The sequence below is a fragment of the Coregonus clupeaformis genome, chromosome 9 (genome assembly GCF_020615455.1).
Source record: "Coregonus clupeaformis isolate EN_2021a chromosome 9, ASM2061545v1, whole genome shotgun sequence".
Classification (NCBI taxonomy): Eukaryota; Metazoa; Chordata; class Actinopteri; order Salmoniformes; family Salmonidae; genus Coregonus; species Coregonus clupeaformis.
Window position 1 is genome coordinate 36658387 of NC_059200.1, and position 21211 is coordinate 36679597.

Sequence of the window (21211 nt, forward strand, 5' to 3'; positions counted from 1 at the left end):
GTAGCTTATTTACATTAGAATTCAGACCCTTTGCTATGAGACTCGAAATTGAGCTCAGGTGCATCCTGTTTCCATTGATCATCCTTCAGATTTTTCTACAACTTGATTGGAGTCCACCTGTGGTAAATTCAATTGATTGGACATGATTTCGGGGAGGTTGGAGTCATTAAAAGTCGTTTTTCAACCACTCCACAAATTTCTTGTTAACAAACTATAGTTTTGGCAAGTCGGTTAGGACATCTACTTTGTGCATGACACAAGTAATTTTTCCAACAATTGTTTATAGACAGTTTATTTAACTTATAATTCACTGTATCACAATTCCAGTGGGTCAGAAGTTTACATACACTAAGTTGACTGTGCCTTTAAACAGCTTGGATGCACGTCTGGGAGGTCGTCGGGTAAGCTTGGCGTCGGGTAAGCTTGGCTTTACACATAGCTTGGGCTTTGTCGAGTAAGGCTTAAACTATGTATTTAGATTGTAGTTAGGTGTTGTCGGTAGTTATTGTGGGTTGTTGTATGTAATTATTGTAGGTTAGTATTGTATTCGGCTGTGCCCAGCGTAGCCCAGCGTAGCACGAAGCTAGCTAGCTAACCCACCACCGGGACTAGCTGGCGAGTAGCTATTAGCAACGGTATAGTTATTTCACGCCTGAGAGTGCCTGTAATTACGCCAGCTGGCTGCCTACAATAATTACATACAATAATTGCCTACCATTCAGCTGTTTCCTAACCTCATTGTCTGAACCGTTAACGTTAGGTAGCAAGTGGCTAATGTGCTTGAAATATTAGCTAGCTTGTTGCTACCTGGATAGCTACTAGTAAACAATAGCTGGAACGACCGTGCTAACAGACGCGAACTGGCTGAGTCAATTCAGTGGCTAGCTTTGCACTTGGCTAGCTAACAGTAGCTGCTAGGGGTAAGTCATAACCTACATTTGTGTTTTGTTTTTTACATATTGATAGCCCGAGTCGTTCAAGGAATTTGGGACATGGGTGACTAGTTAACGTTAGTTTGGCTCTCTCTGTGTGTTCGTGCCGTGAAAGGAGGGGTTCTTCTTTGTCTGAAAGCAATGGCTAGCTAGTTTGCTAACTATTCTAGCTAACTAACTGGCTGAATAAGTTGACGACGGACTCGCTCAAGCTGTCGGGACTAACCCACAACGTTAGACACGGACACGAACGATCTGCTTGCGTGTTGATACACTGGTGGTTTGTTGTGGCAGAGTATTGGCGCTAAACCGTGTTGCTGGAGTCCGGCATGCTAGCTGGCTGTGGCGTCATATGACTTGATGCCCGGACGATTTTCACGGAATAATACTGCACCTAGTTAGCTAGCTGAATAAACTGAGTTAGTCTATTCCTAGAAACATTGAACCGCTGTAGTTTACAACAATTATAGTTTCTGAGGTGGAAGTTGGGAGAGTTATATTTGGGAGTTGTGCTGAGGGAGGCCCCGCTCTCTCCTTTCCCAGATGTTTAGTTCATTTCATTCCGATCTCCTCTGCATTATTGTAGCCATTTGCTGCAGCCTGTCAACTATGCCTCTGCCTATCCCTGTTCTCTCCTCTCCGCACAGGCTTCACAAAAGCCTCACACCGCGTGGCTGCTGCCTCTCTAACCTGGTGGTCCCTGCACGCACCACCCACCTGGAGTTCCAGGTCTCAGGCAGCCTCTGGAACTGCCGTTCTGCTGCCAACAAGGCAGACTTCATCCCAGCCTATGCTACCCTCCAGTCCCTTGACTTCTTGGCGCTGACGGAAACATGGATTACCACTGAAAACACTGCTACTCCTACTGCTCTCTCCTCGTCTGACCATGTGTTCTCGCATACCCCGAGAGCATCTGGTCAGCGGGGTGGTGGCACAGGAATCCTCATCTCTCCCAAGTGGACATTCTCAATTTTTCCCCTAACCCATCTGTCTATCTCCTCATTTGAATTCCATGCTGTCACAGTCACTAGCCCATTTAAGCTTAATATCCTTGTCATCTATCGCCCTCCAGGTTCCCTTGGAGAGTTCATCAATGAGCTTGACGCCTTGATAAGTTCCTTTCCTGAGGATGGCTCACCCCTCACAGTTCTGGGGGATTTCAACCTCCCTACGTCTACATTTGACTCATTTCTCTCTGCCTCCTTCTTTCCACTCCTCTCCTCTTTTGACCTCACCCTCTCACCGTCCCCCCTACTCACAAGGCAGGCAATACGCTTGACCTCATCTTTACTAGATGCTGTTCTTCTACTAATCTCACTGCAACTCCCCTCCATGTCTCCGACCACTACTTTGTATCCTTTTCTCTCTCGCTCTCCTCCAACACTACTCACTCTGCCCCTACACAGATGGTAATGCGCCGTCGCAACCTTCGCTCTCTCTCTCCCGCTACTCTCTCCTCTTCCATCCTATCATCTCTTCCCTCTGCTCAATCCTTCTCCCTCCAATCTCCTGATTCTGCCTCCTCAACCCTCCTCTCCTCCCTTTCTGCATCCTTTGACTCTCTATGTCCCCTATCCTCCCGGCCGGCTCGGTCCTCCCCTCCAGCTCCGTGGCTTGATGACTCATTGCGAGCTCACAGAACAGAGCTCCGGGCAGCTGAGCGGAAATGGAAGAAAACTAGACTCCCTGCGGACCTGGCATCTTTTCACTCCCTCCTCTCTACATTTTCTTCATCTGTTTCTGCTGCTAAGGCCACTTTCTACCACACTAAATTCCAAGCATCTGCCTCTAACCCTAGGAAGCTCTTTGCCACATTCTCCTCCCTGCTGAATCCTCCCCCCCCCCTCCTTCTCTGTGGATGACTTCGTCAACCACTTTGAAAAGAAGGTTGACGACATCCGATCCTCGTTTGTTAAGTCAAATGACACTGCTGGTCCTGCTCACACTGCCCTACCCTATGCTTTGACTTCTTTCTCCCCTCTCTCTCCAGATAAAATCTTGTGACTTGTGACTGCAGGCCGCCCAACAACCTGCCCGCTTGACCCTATCCCCTCCTCTCTTCTCCAGACCATCTCCGGTGACCTTCTCCCCTACCTCACCTCGCTGATCAACTCATCCTTGACCGCTGGCTATGTCCCTTCCGTCTTCAAGAGAGCGAGAGTTGCACCCCTTCTCAAAAAAACCAACACTCGATCCCTCTGATGTCAACAACTACAGACCAGTATCCCTTCTTTCTTTTCTCTCCAAAACTATTGAGCGTGCCGTCTTTAGCCAACTCTCTTGCTATCTCTCTCAGAATGACCTTCTTGATCCAAACCAGTCAGGTTTCAAGACTGGTCATTCAACTGAGACTGCTCTTCTCTGTGTCACGGAGGCTCTCCGCACTGCTAAAGCTAACTCTCTCTCCTCTGCTCTTGTCCTTCTAGACCTGTCTGCTGCCTTTGATACTGTGAACCATCAGATCCTCCTCTCCACCCTCTCCGAGCTGGGCATCTCCGGCGCGGCTCTCTCTTGGATTGCGTCCTACCTGACTGGTCGCTCCTACCAAGTGGCGTGGCGAGAAGCTGTCTCCGCACCACGTGCTCTCACCACTGGTGTCCCCCAGGGCTCAGTTCTAGGCCCTCTCCTATTCTCGCTATACACCAAGTCACTTGGCTCTGTCATATCCTCACATGGCCTCTCCTATCATTGCTACGCTGACGACACACAACTAATCTTCTCCTTTCCCCCTTCTGATAACCAGGTGGCGAATCGCATCTCTGCATGTCTGGCAGACATATCAGTATGGATGACGGATCACCACCTCAAGCTGAACCTTGGCAAGACGGAGCTGCTCTTCCTCCCGGGGAAGGACTGCCTGTTCCATGATCTCGCCATCACGGTTGACAACTCCGTTGTGTCCTCCTCCCAGAGTGCGAAGAGCCTTGGCGTGACCCTGGACAACACCCCTTCGTTCCCCGCTAACATCAAGGCGGTGACCCGATCCTGTAGGTTCATGCTCTACAACATTCGGAGAGTACGACCCTGCCTTACACAGGAAGCGGCACAGGTCCTAATCCAGGCACTTGTCATTTCCCGTCTGGATTACTGCAATTCGCTGTTGGCTGGGCTCCCTGCCTGTGCCATTAAACCCCTACAACACATCCAGAATGCCGCAGCCAGTCTGGTGTTCAACCTTCCCAAGTTCTCTCACGTCACCCCCCTCCTCCGCACACTCCACTGGCTTCCAGTTGAAGCTCGCATCTGTTACAAGACCATGGTGCTTGCCTATGGAGCTGTGAGGGGAACGGCACCTCCGTACCTTCAGGCTCTGATCAGTCCCTACACCCAAACGAGGGCATTGCGTTCATCCACCTCTGGCCTGCTGGCTCCCCTTCCTCTGCAGAAGCATAGTTCCCGCTCAGCCCAGTCAAAACTGTTCGCTGCTCTGGCACCCCAATGGTGGAACAAGCTCCCTCACGACGCCAGGACAGCGGAGTCACTCACCACCTTCCGGAGACATTTGAAACCCCACCTCTTTAAGGAATACCTGGGATAGGATAAAGTAATCCTTCTACCCCTCCCTTACCCCAACCCAACCCCCCTCCACCCAAAAAAAAAAAAAAAAAAAAACATTGTAAAGTGGTTATCCCACTGGATATAAGGTGATTGCACCAATTTGTAAGTCGCTCTGGATAAGAGCGTCTGCTAAATGACGTAAATGTAAATTTGGAAAGGCACACACCTGTCTATATAAGGTCACACAGTTGACTGTGCATGTCTGAAAAAAAGCCATGAGGACGAAGGAATTGTCCGTAGAGCTCCGAGACAGGATTGTTTCAAGGAACAGATCTGGGGAAGGGTACCAAAAAATGTCTGCAGCATTGAAGGTCCCCAAGGAGAAAGTGGCCTCCATCATTCTTAAATTGAAGAAGTTTGAAACCACCAAGAATCTTCCTAGAGCTGGCCACCCGGCCAAACTGAGCAATCGGGGGAGAAGGGCCTTGGTCAAGGAGGTGACCAAGAACCCGATGGTCACTGACAGATCTCCAGATTTCCTCTGTGGAGATGGGAGAACCTACCAGAAGGACAACCATCTCTGCAGCACTCCACCAATCAGGCCTTTATGGTAGAGTGGCCCGACAGAAGCCACTCCTCAGTAAAAGGCACATGACAGCCCGCTTGGAGTTTGCCAAAAGGCAGCTAAAGGACTCTCAGACCATGAGAAACAAGATTTTCTGGTCTGATGAAATCAAGATTGAACTCTTTGGCCTGAATGCCAAGCGTCACATCTGGAGGAAACCTGGCACCATCCCTACGGTGAAGCATGGTGGTGGCAGCATAATGCTGTGGGGATGTTTCTCAGCGGCAAGGACTGGGAAAATAATCAGGATCGAGGGACAAATGAACGGCGCAAAGTATAGCGAGATCCTTGATGAAAACCATCTCCAGAGCACTCAGGACCTCAGACTTCGGCGAAGGTTCACCTTCCAACAGGTCAACGACACAAAGCACACAGCCAAGACAACGCAGGAGTGGCTTCGGGCCAAGCCTCCGAATGTCCTTGAGTGGCCCAGCCAGAGCCCAGACTTGAACCTGATCGAACATCTCTGAAAAGACCTGAAAATAGCTGTGCAGCAAGGCTCCCCATCCAACCTTACAGAACTTGAGAGGATCTGCAGAGAAAAATGGGAGAAACTCCCCAAATACAGGTGTGCCAGGCTTGTAGCATCATACCCAAGAAGACTTGAGGCTGTAATCGCTGCCAAAGATGCTTCAACAAAGTACTGAGGAAAGGGTCTGAATACTTATGTACGTGTGATTTTTTATTTTTTTTATCGATTACCACAGGGTAAGCATTGCCTACCCTGACTGCATGTCACTGCCTGCATTAAATTGCTAGCAAGTATCCATCAGGACAACCAACTATAGATGTTTGTAATGTATAAAGTTTAATTAGGAGAGGGAGACAGACCGTGTTCACCATGGCCAGCGCCAGGCCACTCTGTGGCGGTGCCAGCAGGGCTGGTTACTGAGGCAGGTGCAGCAGACTGGGGAGCACCAGCACTGATGGTTTCCTGGCAACCTCACTCCTCTCGGACACTTTACTATACATGCGATTCAGACGCGCTCAGCAGTGAGTGAGCTGCACACACCTTAGGGGGAAAAGAGGAGAGATTAGAGGAAAAGAGTGAGGAGTCTCATCTTACCCCAGAACAGGCTTGATACAACCTGGACTTTACTAGGTAGACCTGTTCTCCCAAAGGTAAAAAATGTAATAGACCAAATGATAGCAGAGTAATGTTTCATACAAAACATGGGAAAATAAGGTATACAAAGCCTCACAAACACTTTTCCAATTAGAGAACAAATCCATTGTTTACCAGACTACTGTAATATTTTTTTCGCTCAGCATATTGTGTACGAGCATCTTGACATTTTGTAATTCTTTCTCAATTATTTGTATTCGGACATGACATTCCTTACCCAGGACATTATAGACAGCCCCTTGCTGACTGAAGCCTCCCAGCTGGTCCAGAACACTCTGCCTCCTCTTCTTCAGGGTGCTGGCATCAACAAATACCCTGCACACAAGACAAGCACAGTGATGTCAAACAAACAACAGAGAAAATATGGCCCTTCTGTAGTGCTGCCAGAAGTACAGAACTGGCCATTGGGGGAGGGATTCTATGATAAAATAATTAATAATAATGCATGTTACAAATACCATTTCATGATAACTATTATCAGGAATACAATATAAACTAAATATTTATGTTGAAATAAATATTAATACAATATAAACTCACCCTCTATCTCATCCTGTCTGACGATGTTCTGGCCCATATCTAGCCAATTCGAAAATAACATCTACTCAACTAAGATGCATCTAACTTCATCTTGCTGTTTCAAAACAGTGTTAATACCTGATTGAGCCGGTGAGTTGAGGGTGTCCAGCTCAATGCCTTCCCTCTCCGGTTGAGCCAAAACCTGCTGCTGAAGGTGTTGAGAGAGGGCTGCTGTAGAGGTGACTCTCTGAATACGGATACTGTAAACACCATTGTGAATATAAACAAAGTAAACAACATTCTAGCTAACTATTTGCCATGTTTCCCTGGCAAACTCATTCAGGGATCAGGTCAAACAATATAATGGGTGTTCATTGTCATCTGCTTTTAGAGCTAACTTTAGCTAACGACAGTATCTTGCTTGTATGGCAATGCAAGGAATAAAAGCCACACAAAGGCCAACTACAACTGACTTAATTGTAAGGTTTTTGACAGTATCCTGGGTCTCGGTGCTCCAGCCGTCTGCCATGTAACGTTAGGAACTTTTTTGATGGCTAGCTAGCTAGGTTAGTAGAAACGTACACACACGCGCGCTCTGTATAAAACAGCAAGATGGTTAGCAGGCAATGTAAACATAACCTGCATCGCGGCAGAACGGAAGTTGTCTGACGTCACGTGAAAAGGGCCTATCTAGCCAATTTGCTAGCTAGCCAATTTTGTAGTTAGTACTTTTCATAATCGTCTGCTCGTTGCATAGCAACAACAGTCCTTCCCCCCCTTTTTTCTTCTTCTATAAATATATATATTTTACATTTATTTTTCATTAAATTGTTTATATTGTTTAATTTTGTTTTTGTTGTTATTATTATTTTATTTCATGATTATTAACAACAAATCAATACAAAAAGTACATGGGGAACACAAGTATATATAAAGACTATACAAAGGACATTTGCGCTCGGGGGTACAATATCACATGACACAAGTGTTGTGTATTGATATTCTAGTTTTGTCCCTTTAGGGCACCTGTAACCCCCCTTGCTTACCTTCGTTGAAATGCTTGGAATGTTTTCCTGTGAAACGCATTTAAACAGTGCCCACGTTAATTTCTACTCCCGTCTCATGTCCTGTCCTTATATTAGTTGTATAAGTAATACAGTGTGCTATACAACAAAACTGGCGACGAGGAAGAAACGTTCTCACGTTTGTGCTCATCGTCTTCCGCAGAAAGTCTGAGTTAAATTCGTTTTTTTTTTTTCGCTGTAGAAATACGCAAACATAACGTGGAGCTAGCCAGTGGAGTGATGCTAGTTAGCCTTTGATGTCACGGCAACGAGAGCCTCGAGGGATAGGAAGAGTTTCGCTGCGGGAGAAAGTGAAGTCATCGTGAGTTAAAATAAATAAAAATAAACCGAAAATGTCTGCATTGATTGGAAATATAGGAACATTTGATGAATCTGTGGAACAATGGAGTTCTTACACAGAACGTTTTGAGTACTTTGTGTTGGCAAATGGAATTAAAGCAGAAGTCGTTGTGCCAACATTTTTGACTGTTATGGGAGGAAAAACATTCAATCTACTGCGCAACCCTGAAAGACCTGGTGATAAATCATATGATGAAATTGTGTCTACCTTAAAAGGACATTATTCTCCCAAACCACTGATAATATAATATAATAATATGCCATTTAGCAGACGCTTTTACCCAAAGCGACTTACAGTCGTGCGTGCATACATTTTTGTGTATGGGTGGTCCCGGGGAGCGAAGCCACTACCTTGGCGTTACAAGCGCCGTGTTCTACCAGCTGAGCTACAGAGGACCACAAACAGAGAGATTCCGGTTTCATCAGAGAAATCAAGAGGGGGAATCAACCTCACAGTTTGTGGCTGTATTGAAACAGTTATCTGAACACTGAATTTGGGCGATCAATGAGTGACACTATACGTGATAGGTTAGTGTGTTGCATGCGCAGCGAGGCAATTCAGAAACGCCTTTTGACTGAGAGTAACTTAACATTGCAGAGAGCAATAGAAGTGAGTACGTCAATGGAAATGGCAAATAAAGACGCACAACAGCTAAGTGCATCGACCAAAGTGCATAAGGTGTCTATGGAGTTAAAAAACAAGGCAGGAGGTGAGAAGCCATGCTATCGCTGTGGGAAACCAGGTCACCAAGCAGAGGAGTGTTGGTGCAAAGACTTAGACTGCAGAAGTTGTGGTAAAAAGGGTCACATCGAACGTGCATGGAAAAACAAAAAGACACAATCAAACAAAAGTACTGAACAAAGGAAAAGCGACTTCAGGAAGTACAAAAAGAAAGTGAATAAAATGGAGCACACAGAGGATGAACAAAGTGATACCCTGTCTGAAGGGGAAGAATCTTTGCATGTTATGTCAATTTCAGACAATGGTTACGGGTACTGGGTGACACCGCTACTGGATGGAAACGCAGTACGGATGCAAGTGGACACTGGAGCAGCCATGTCTTTGCTGTCTGAGGCTGTATACAAGGAGAAACTACATCACCTCACACTACAACCCACAAAGATTACGCTGAAAACACCCTGCAACGAACAGCCTCGCTGAAAGGTTTGTTCAAACGATGAAGCAAGCTTTAAAATCATCACAAGGGAACGGCTCCCTCAATAGGCGTCTAAACATCTTCCTTTTAACCTACAGAAACACTCCCCACGCTACAACCAAAGTGTCACCCGTGTCAGCCATGATGAAAAGACAGCTTCGCACGCGACTCGACCTCCTGAGACCTCCAAAGACGAGACAGGTTGTACAGACGCAACAGAGAGCACAGGTGGAGAGACGGAGCAAAGCAAAAGACAGAAGCTTCATAGCTGGAAAGAGAGTTCTTGCTCGGAACTACTGCAAAGGTCCAAAGTGGATACCAGCCACAGTGGTTGCACAAACAGGGCCTGTGTCCTACACAGTTCACACACCGGAAAACATCATCTGGAGGAGACACGTGGATCAACTGTTGCTAGGAACCAACCTCAGAGATGACTCCTGTCAAGTGACAAACCCAGATCAGCTACTGGAGACCTACCATGACTACGAGCTATCACCTGAACATCCACTGCAGCAACCTACAAATGTGGAAAGTGCTCCAGACTCACCTGAACGAGCCAGAGCTCCTACTCAGGGTACTGTTGCACCCCAGTCTGGGCATACACCATCACCACTCAGACTCAGAGATAATGTGACTGTAGACTCACCTGTACGTCGCATTTCCCTGCAAGAGAAAGACGACCCCCTGACAGGTTGACTATTTAGTTCAGACTAACCTCCGACATTGGGGCAGAATAAACCCCAGGGTTAAGTCTGGGGACTGAGGCAGTCTACCCTCTATCCCTAGTTTAGAAAAGGTTATTCTGAAAAGTTCATTTATTTACATTAAGAAAACAATAGGCAAAACAGTGAGTATTTACTTTTTCCTTATGAGTCATGAAAGGTAAAGGGGAAGTTTTGTTGTATAGCACACTGTATTACTTATACAACGAATATAAGGACAGGACATGAGACGGGAGTAGAAATTAACATGGGCATTGTTTTAATGCGTTTCACAGGAAGAACATTCCAAGCATTTCAACATAGGTAAGCAAGGGGGGGTTACAGGTGCCCTAAAGGGACAAAACTAGAATATCAATACACAACAACAAGGACATTAATGGACAACTATTTATTGGTGCACTACCGCCACCTATCGTGGGATCCAGTCCAGGACAGCATAATTAAAAAACACCCACTGATAACATGTCATGTAATGTCAGAACAATAATTGTTCCCATGCTGTAAAAAGTTTAAGAACCATTGATGTAATTAATTCACAAAAAAATCTGACGCTAAAAAATGCAATTTCAAAGCTTTATTGGAAATACATGTTTCAAACAGCCCAGGTCAAGTACAGATGGGTGTAGCTACATCAGATAAATGCTAATTTAGTTTAAATGTGATGCAGTCCTCCAGTCCCATATGCACACGTTTGACATGCTTCAGACCAGATGCATGCTCCACTTCTGTGCACAATGTTCATGAACTTGCATACATCACAGTGTTTCAAGCTTTTGCATTCTGCATCTCTCAGCTGTCTTTCATCTGAAGCCATATCCTCCAGGGTCTAAACAGGTGTAGGTTTCCGTCTCTGTGTGGGAGACCAGATATTGCAAGGAGGCCAGTAAGGGGCCCTCTTCTCTTCCCTTTGGCCAAAGGAGACCTAAGACCCCAATACCAGTGACACTGCCCTGCGGCCGGTGCTGTCCTTTGGATGAGACCGCGTAGACAGAGGTCTTATCTCTCTGTTGTTACTAAACATCTCATGGCACTTATGGCATGAGTAGGGGTGTTGACCCTGCTTCTCCTGGCTATATTTCCAAGCCTAAGCATGGGAAAGCGCTTCTACACACTATGTAAATCCAACTCATTATCATACGCCACCTGGGTAGGATGTATGGGGACCAATCTCGTATTTACATTATTACATTTGAATCATTTAGCAGACGCTCTTATCCCGAGTGACTTCCAGTTAGTGAGTGCATACATTTTTCATACTGTCCCCCGTGGAAATAGAACCCACAACCCTGCCGTTGCAAACGCCATGCTCTACCAACTGAGCTACAGGAGGCCTACATTTGTTTTGTAAGAATGGTGCATGTTGCAAAATATAAGAATGAGACCAATCTATGTATTTTGCTAATCATAGTTCCTGTCTCTGAAATTACGTTTGTGTGTGTGTTGGATGAGTACAAGAAATATGTTGTGTGTGTGGTAGTTTTCTTTGAACATCTCAGTTTGGGCAGCAGCCGCTGAAGAAACCTGTCAATCAAAAACAACAGGAGAATAAATAGTATTATAAACTGGTTGATTCAAGCCCTGAATGCTGATTGGCTGACAGCCGTGGTATGTCAGACCGAATACCACGGGTATGACAAAACATTTATTTTTACTGCTCTAATTACATTGGTAACCAGTTTATCATAGCAATAAGGGAACTCGGGGGTATGTGGAATATGGCCAATTTACCACGGCTAAGGGCTGTATCCAGGCACGACGCTCTGCGTCGTGCTTAAGAACAGCCCTTAGACGTGGTAGGTTGGCCATATACAACACCCCTCGTGCCTTATTGCTTAAGTTTGCATTAACACATCAGACAGCTGCTCTTTCTCTGCTACCTCATTCTATTTCTCTAATTCTCTAGTCTAGTATTCCCTGTTTATATTCCACTTCTCCCTCATTTATTTCCTCACCTCTTCCTCAGACTCTTCTTTTCCTCTTTCTTGTCCTCCTCCTTACTTTCTCCAACATTTTCCATCTGTTGCATCTTATTGGCCTTCTCTTGCTTCACTCGTTTTTTGGCCTTGCCCTTCTTTTTCTTATTGATCTTCCCTTCCTGAATATTTTGGACAAGGAGAAAAAGTAATGTAAGCTTATGGGTTTTCTCTTCTCTTGAGCTACTATATCTAGAGATATGCTATACTGTAGAAGGACATACGGACAAGATTCCCTTCTTGTATTTCCTCTCACCTGTGGGGCCACTCCTGCCATTTCCTGCGCCATTTCTTGGAGCAGCTTCCTGCCAGTCTCACTCAGGTTGGTGATGGGGGCCAGGCGAGGGCTGCGGCGGTATGGGAAGTTCTCTGTAGCTGGCAGAGCGATAATGACAGGGCTGAGAGGAGTCAGAGGCATTGGGACATTCTCTGGGGAGGGAGGGGCCATAGCAGAGGGAAGGGCCCGTAGGGCTTCAGCCAGGGTCCGTGGTGCTGAGGTCACAAGAGGAGAGAGGCCAGTCTTGCCAGACACAGGACCAGAGACCTTCCCTGGGCTCTGTAGGACCAGAAACAACAAGTAAAATATCAGGAAAGTGCTATGTTAAACACAATCTGTAGATATACTTTATAACTACTCTATTATATTGCAGATACATGACTACACTCAATAAGTAGGAGTAACTTACAAAGCTCTGGACATAGTTATTTTTTTCAGGCTTGAGGAGCCTGTTCTTGGCTATGCTGGTCTGCATTTCTGCCATGCTGTCTATCATTTCGGCCATCTCTCCAGTGCATTTCTTGAATGCCACTTTCAACCTCTCCAAGTCATTCAGCCAATTGTTCAGGTCTACTGCCTTAAGATCACCTTTGCTGCAGTTTCTCTTCGTCACTTGGATCAGTGCCCTCACCTCCTCGCCCATCCTCTTTTTGACCTCCCTATCCACGTCTTCATTCCTGAGTCTCTCCTTCTTCCTCCACCCCATCCACTTCGCAATCCATCCTCTACAGCATCCCTCATTCTTCTTCTGCCTCTCTTGGTTGATATCCTGACCGTCATTGACATTCTTCAGGCCTTCCTCTAGGTTGAGCACTATGGAGGTCAGGTTTTCTTCGATCCTCCTCAGGCTCTCCTTGTTGGTGTTGGTCCATGGTGTGTTCTTGTCCAGTTGCTCCCTGCAGGGCCGGACAGTGGGGACCACCTCCATCTGGCGTGACGCCTTATTCAGGGCACTCACAGAGGCAGGGAGGGGGATGTTGTGCTTGGCCACAATAATCTGTACAGACAAAGGGTCAAACCATTGAGATGTGACACACACACACACACACAAACACAAACAAATGTAAGAGACGCCTACCAGTTGATGGTCCTTCAGTGGAACTTGTGGTTCCTTTGGAGGCTCTGGAAAGTCGTCAGTAGAGGCATCATTGCCATCATCACGCTGTGTCAGAGAGCTAGGTGGTCATAGTCCATTCTCCACATTCAGTGAAAGAGTTACTCAAATACATGGTGCAGAATTTATGGGCTCTATCAATGTAATTGTCTGCATGATTTCCAATCCGCCATATATATACATTTACATACATTTACATTTTAGTCATTTAGCAGACGCTCTTATCCAGAGCGACTTACAGTTAGTGAATACATATATATATATTTTTTATACTGCCACCCCCCCCCTGGGAAACGAACCCACAACCCTGGCGTTGCAAACACCATGCTCTATCAACTGAGCTACATCCCTGCCGGCCATTCCCTCCCCTACCCTGGACGACGCTGGGCCAATTGTGCGCCGCCCATGAGTCTCCCGGTCGCGGCAGAGCCTGGATTCGAACCAGGATCTCTAGTGGGACAGTTAGCACTGCGATGCAGTGCCTTAGACCACTGCGCCACTCAGGAGACACATATATATATATATATTATTATATATATTTTTTATATGCAGAACTTACCAGGAAGTCTGACTCATCGAAGGAGTGGAGAGACAGATCGTCGTCCTCTACCATATCCCTCACTTCAAGCTTTGCCACCTTTCCATCCTCCTCATCCTTAACTTTCAGCAGTGGTGTCCTCCTTTCATGATCCTCATCATCACACTGTGTATCAGAGTCAGCTAGTCAGAGACCATCCTCCTCACAGTGATGTCACTCAACAAAGACATGGACGGTACGGTACAACTCTTACCTCAGATTCACACTCAGTGAAGGAGTCAATGGAAATGTCATCGGAGTTGGAGGACGAGATCACCTCATCATAATTTCTCTCTATCAGCCGAGTCACCCTTCCAGACTGAGGAGACAGCGAAAGGCATGTACTCATGGCAGCCATAGAATAAAGTGGCACCAACATGGTTTACAAGTAGTGAGTAATACATGGGTAACTGAAAATGCAAGTGTATTGAAATGCAATAAATGCAACTCCAATAACATTAGGGGTGGAGATAAAGACCTTCCATAGTAAAGGAATCTTTAGCATCTCGATTGAATGATTATCAATTCAACTAAACCAACCAAAATGGCCATATGAATCAAAAGATTGATATATCTGTTGGAACGGCAGAGATGTGTGACCTGGCTGAGAGGTTCTGGATTGATATTCCATCCATCCCCAGCCTCCTGTAGCTCAATTGGTAGAGCATGGCGCTTGTAATGCCAGGGTTGTGGGTTCGATTCCCACGGGGGCCAGTATGAAAAATGTATGCACTCACTAACTGTAAGTCGCTCTGGATAAGAGCGCCTGTTAAATGACTAAAATGTAAAAATGTCTGGTCCTGCCCACAGCTCACAATGATTGGCTGTTAACAGTAAAGAATGAATTAAACACTGCTTTGCTCATTTTGGCCATGGAAATAACTTTTATGATGTATCAATAAATAATATAAGTACTGTTATGTGGTTGAATTTGAATGTGACTTACAGGCCTTTTGTGGATCTGAGGGGTTTGCACTGAAGTAGTTGTATATGCTTGAAATTTTTGTTGAGTCCTCATGCTGAACATTATGGGATGTTTGGTTAGGAAAATCTTGCATCACTGCGTCACACATTCTCTTTATCTTGCTCTGGTGAAACAGACGGAAAGGGCTGGCTCTCACTTCTAGACATGTCTGATGCTAGGGCATCAGTGCTGGACAAGAAGATGCCTTTCAGGCTGCTGTGCTAAATGACTAAAATGTAAATGTAAATGAGGACCATAGGTGTCCTGTATGTCCCTGCATCAACAGAGGAGAGAAGGAAGACGGTCCACCCACCGTGAGTACTGAGAAAGCACTAAACGCATTATTTATCCTACAAGACAAGAGGTCATTAAATTAACATGATTTCTGGGTGCAAGCCAGAGAACATGATGTTCTACAGTATAATGAGGTGCAGTTTTAATAGAGGATCCTCAGCTGTAATTGAATACTAAGCGCTCTGTAATCTCTCCACATTCTCATTGGTTGCAGAATCATTCCATCCCCAGGCTCCTACCCAGTCCACGCCCACGCTCCAGTTTCCTCCAATCTACAGGCTACCGAGACCACACCAAAGACATTTGAAGGCTGGGCCAACTCATACTATACACAGGGGAGCCCTGTTCAGCTCTCAGGTTATTATGGTCACAACCATGGATATGTCCTCAAGCATAGCTTTGGGCCAAGTCATGGACATAGTCACTAACACAGCTCCGGCCATGGACACAGTCATGGGCACACATATGCCTCTCAAACCACTAGTCACTGGGATCCAGTGGCTCAACATCTACATTCTCAACATTCCCACCTCAGTCCACTGTCTGTGTCTGTCAGTGCCCCCCAGAGTTTCACAGCAAACATGCCAGAGTCAACTGCCAGGATCTGTGATGGTTCACCCAAGGGCACCTGTGTCTTCACTGACAGATTGTTGACATAGAAAACGCATTGAATGACAGAGCTCTCATATGTTATACGTTGAGATGTAATATGCTTGGACATGGGGTTTGAGGCAGTACTTAAAGGTACACAGTTTCTTCACTGATGATTTTGGTTTGAAAACGCAAGCAGGCTCTGAATGTTCAAGGTCAAATCAATACAAGAAGGTTTTGATTGTCAGTTGATTGTAAGACCACTCGTTTTGCCTTGTACTTTGCGTTTTCTACACATACTGTAGACAAATCTCTTGGCACTCTTGATATATCAGGCATTTTATATTACACTTTCACTGATTTATTCAGTTTTCCTTTACTTAACTACTTACAGCAATTAAATAGCATCCCCTCACCAGTAAATTAGATCCATTACATGTAGTTTGTTTGGCAATCAACATTATTGTAAATTGAGGAGCAGGGAGCAGTGGGTGAGGTTATCAAGAGTGTGGGCTATAAGGGCAGATTATGATGTAATCTTTAGAAAATGAGGCAGTTGTGCACAGTAAAGAGAAGCCATAAATGACAACCAAGACTAAATATAGCAAATCAATGATTATTATTTCTTTACAAATGCATGCTTTCAAGTTATACTGTTTATATACAAATAGCTATTTTGCATATACAACTGGATCAAGTGGTAAGAGTCATGTAACAGGTCATGATGGAACACGTTATTCGATATCAGTAATGCAAGAGAAAAAGTTAAAAGGCACACAATTCTTCAATGAAAACATGAACCCTGCCATATCACTACAATAGTTTAGGGGTTTCTCTATTAAAAGAAACACCAAAAGGACAGCTGAACATCACCCTTATATCATCCACTTCATTTCATACAGTTAATGTTCAACAGAACCTCAGAAAATTGAAGTAAATATTCTGTATTAGACCTTCAACCATCAGCATAGAAAGATAAAACCTACATAAAATGCTTACTGGGTGTACAAAACATTAGGAACGCCTGCTCTTTCCAGTACAACCCTCTAACCAATTGTACTATTATGTGTGTTTTTCCGCGTTATTTGTAATTTATTTTGTACATAATGTTTCTGCCATCGTCTCTTATAACCAAAAAGAGCTTCTGGATATCAGGACAGCGATTACTCACCTCGCATTGGACAAAGATTTTTTCTTCAACGAGGCGGCCGCGAATGATATCATACAGACACCCGACAAGGCCCAAATCCCCGTCATTCGCGTGAGGAAGAGACGGAGATATCGCGGACGCAGATCCGGGTGCCTTGTAAGGATCCGACGGCGAGCGAGTAAACTGCCTCTTCCATCAATCCTATTAGCCAACGTTCAAGCTTTTGAGAATAAAATGGACGATTTAAGATTACGGTTATCCTACCAACGGGACATTAAAAACTGTAATATCTTATGTTTCACGGAGTCGTGGCTGAACGACAACAATGATAACATTCAGCTAGCAGGCTTTACGCTACATCGGCAGGACAGAACGGCTGACTCTGGTAAGACAAGGGGTGGCGGTCTGTGTATATTTGTAAACAACAGCTGGTGCACAAAATCAAATACTAAGGAAGTCTCGAGGTTTTGCTCGCCTGAGGTAGAGTATCTTATGATAAGCTGTAGACCACACTATTTACCAAGAGAGTTTTCATCTATATTTTTCATAGCTGTCTATTTACCACCACAAACCAATGCTGGCATTAAGATTGCACTGAATGAGTTGTACAAGGCCATTAATCAACAGGAAAACGCTCATCCAGATGCAGCGCTCCTAGTGGCCGGGGACTTTAATGCAGGGAAACTTAAATCCGTTCTACCTAATTTCTACCAGCATGTTAAATGTGCAACCAGAGGGAAAAAAACTCTAGACCACCTTTACTCCACACACAGAGACGCATACAAAGCTCTCCCTCGCCCTCCATTTGGCAAATCTGACCATAACTCTATCCTCCTGATTCCTGCTTATAAGCAAAAACTGAAGCAGGAAGCACCAGTGATTCGGTTAATAAAAAAGTGGTCAGATGACCAGTGGCGGCTCCTGAAAAAATTCTCAGGAGGGGCAATTTTTCTGATGATTTAGGTGACCTACACACATTTTAAAAAAGATATGTCCAGCAACAACATGAAGACAGGGGCAGCATATAAGTCAATACCAGAAGCATTTATTGACTGATCTGGGGAGATGGATTCCAGTTTCTGTGACAGATTATAAATAATCTCTGATGCCTTTGTTATATTAGCTTTTGGTTGAATGTACTGTCGTAGTAAATATATAATGTTATAGCTTGGTCTGACTAAAATCTTGTGCATGACCCATTTTGTGTTGGGCGTTTGTTTTCAATCAATGCTGTTCCTATCCTATAACAATGGACAAAAGAGTCCTATCTTGTCAGCCTTGTCAGCAGGTGGCCAAGGACAACACCCACGCCATAGGTCTCTCAGTTCTTCCAACTCACGAGTTCTTGCTCTGAGGACACACACACACACACACACACACATCATCACTGATAACACACACACACACACACATCATCACTGTTAAACACACACACACACACACAAAAAATCCCCTCTCTTTAGGCTGAACATTTGAAGACAGAGAACCCGACTCAGAGCCAATGCAACAGTGGAGGGGACCTCGCCCAACTCATCAGGACCAATCAGAAGATCAGAACTACTAGATTCAACCTACATCATTTATTGTATAAAATGTCTGCACAATGTTTTGGGGCTCTCTTCAGATAGCTCCCTAAGAGTTTGACGAACGAGTCCGTGCACGCGATTCCAGATATCTTTACCTCTGAATAAACTGCCTTTATTATACCATATCCACCCTGTCCAAAGTCTCTACTTGGTCTCAGTTCTCCAGTAAACTTGTGATTATCAACAGTACACAACGGTAACAAACAATTGGGGGAACTCACGGGGCAGATAGTAAGGTCGCAGTGACACAGAAAGCAGTTCAATGTCGGGGTACAGAGTCGCTCTCTTACCAGGATCGATCTGTGACTGTCAGATCGCGGTCCGCTCTGACCAGGGTGAAGCCGGCCGGCTCCACTTCTCCGGGACTATGTCATCCAGCCAAGTCTCCCAGCTGTATTGGATTCCGCTGCCAGCAGCGTTTTCATTATTTAGTCCGTTCGTAGCGGGTATGTACACGATCAACAAGATCAGTCCAAAACCCACCACTGGAAATCCATGGTTGGCAGAATGTTTGTAAACTAAGTGTACAAATTAAAAACATAAAATAACGCCACTAAGTGTACAAATTAAAAACATAAGATAACGCCACACTGCAGGTCGCAACAGAGACGCTGCTAGCCGCTATTTTCTTAGTTACGTTCATGGTTACGTCACGTATGACGAAAGCGCGTAAGTGCAAGCCCACAGACACCCATAGAGATTGTATTGAAAGCTTTGAAATTTGAAAAAAATAGATTTTACATGACAGGCTATGAGAGACTTCTGGGCGATTTTCAACCTGACTGAAATCGCCCCAAAAACGGGCGGGGCCATTTGAAGCACGACTTTAGCCTGATTTGACATTTAGTGGCAGTCAGATCAGATTACAACACTGATAACTACTGTTGCCGTGATATAATTGATTAGAAAAAAAATCCCTTCCTTTTCCCGTTTGGCAGTGCGTCGCCCATATCGCCCTATTGAACAGGCCGTCCCTGCAGATGACGCAGATGCTAAGCTACAGGACTGTTTTGCTAGCACAGACTGGAACATGTTCCGGGATTCTTCAGACAGCATTGAGGAGTACACCACATCAGTCACTGGCTTCATCAATAAGTGCATCGATGATGTCGTCCCCACAGTGACAGTACGTACATACCCCAACCAGAAGCCATGGATTACAGGAAACATCCGCACTGAGCTAAAGGGTAGAGCTGCCGCTTTCAAGGAACGGGACTCTAACCCGGACGCTATAAGAAATCCCGCTATGACCTCCGACGAACCATCAAACAGGCAAAGAGTCAATACAGGTCTAAGATTGAATCATACTACACTGGCTCTGACGCTCGTCGGATGTGGCAGGGCTTGAAAACTATTACAGACTACAAAGGGAAGCACAGCCGCGAGCTGCCCAGTGACACAAGCCTACCAGACGAGCTAAACCACTTCTATGCTCGCTTCGAGGCAAGCAACACTGAAGCATGCATGAGAGCACCAGCTGTTCCGGATGACTATGTGATCACGCTCTCCGTAGCCGATGTGAGTAAGACTGTTAAGCAGGTCAACATTCACAAGGCCGCAGGGCCAGACGGATTACCAGGACGTGTACTCCGAGCATGTGCTGGCCAACTGGCAAGTGTCTTCACTGACATTTTCAACATGTCCCTGACTGAGTCTGTAATACCAACATGTTTCAAGCAGACCACCATAGTCCCCGTGCCCAAGAACTCTAAGATAACCTGCCTAAATGACTACTGACCCGTAGCACTAAAGTCTGTAGCCATGAAGTGCTTTGAAAGACTGGTCATGGCTCACATCAACAGCATAATCCCAGAAACCCTAGACCCACTCCAATTTGCATACCGCCCCAACAGATCCACAGATGATGCAATCTCTATCGCACTCCACACTGCCCTTTCCCACCTGGACAAGAGGAACACCTACGTGAGAATGCTATTCATTGACTACAGCTCAGCATTCAACACCATAGTGCCCTCTAAGCTCATCACTAAGCTAAGGATCCTGGGACTAAACATCTCCCTCTGCAACTGGATCCTGGACTTCCTGACGGGCCCCCCAGGCGGTAAGGGTAGGTAACAACACATCTGCCACACTGATCCTCAACACGGGGGGCCCCTCAGGGGTGCGTGCTCAGTCCCCCTCCTGTACTCTCTGTTCACCCATGACTGCATGGCCAGGCACGACTCCAACACCATCATTAAGTTTGCCGACGACACAACAGTGGTAGGCCTGATCACCGACAACGATGAGACAGCCTATAGGGAGGAGGTCAGAGATCTGGCCGTGTGGTGCCAGGACAACAACCTCTCCCTCAACGTGACCAAGACAAAGGAGATGATTGTGGACTACAGGAAAAAAAAAGAGGACTGAGCACACCCCCATTCTCATCGACGGGGCTGTAGTGGAACAGGTTGAGAGCTTCAAGTTCCTTGGTGTCCACATCACCAACGAACTATCATGGTCCAAACACACCAAGACAGTCGTGAAGAGGGCACAACAAAGCCTATTCCCCCTCAGGACACTAAAAAGATTTGGCATGGGTCCTCAGATCCTCAAAAAATTCTACAGCTGCACCATCGAGAGCATCCTGACTGGTTGCATCACCGCCTGGTATGGCAACTGCTTGGCCTCTGACCGCAAGGCACTACAGAGGGTAGTGCGTACGGCCCAGTACATCACTGG

At 45.7% G+C, this 21211-nt stretch overlaps 1 protein-coding gene and 1 long non-coding RNA gene across 5 annotated transcripts; both read right to left on the reverse strand.

Annotated features, from left to right (window-relative positions):
* Positions 1-5959: 5959 nt before the first annotated feature.
* Positions 5960-8419, reverse strand: LOC121573918. 2 transcript variants are annotated; one of them, XR_006002112.2, is made up of 4 exons: positions 7747-8419; positions 6839-6960; positions 6399-6496; positions 5960-6067 (listed from the first exon to the last, which is right to left on the reverse strand). It is a non-coding gene; the product is annotated as an uncharacterized LOC121573918 (long non-coding RNA). The 2 variants fall into 2 exon arrangements; XR_006002113.1 differs by lacking the exons at positions 5960-6067; positions 6399-6496 and adding an exon at positions 6555-6599.
* A 3407-nt stretch (positions 8420-11826) lies between these two features.
* LOC121573916 lies at positions 11827-15116 on the reverse strand. 3 transcript variants are annotated; one of them, XM_041886323.2, is made up of 4 exons: positions 13927-15116; positions 12663-13415; positions 12233-12532; positions 11827-12098 (listed from the first exon to the last, which is right to left on the reverse strand). In XM_041886323.2, the coding sequence occupies exons 1-4, from the start codon at positions 13978-13980 to the stop codon at positions 11952-11954; spliced, it is 1254 nt and encodes a 417-aa protein (XP_041742257.1). In that variant the 5' UTR covers positions 13981-15116; the 3' UTR covers positions 11827-11951. The 3 variants fall into 3 exon arrangements, with proteins under 3 accessions (XP_041742257.1, XP_045078524.1, XP_045078525.1); XM_045222590.1 differs by having other exon boundaries at positions 12007-12098; positions 12201-12532; XM_045222589.1 differs by having other exon boundaries at positions 12006-12532.
* Positions 15117-21211: the final 6095 nt, after the last annotated feature.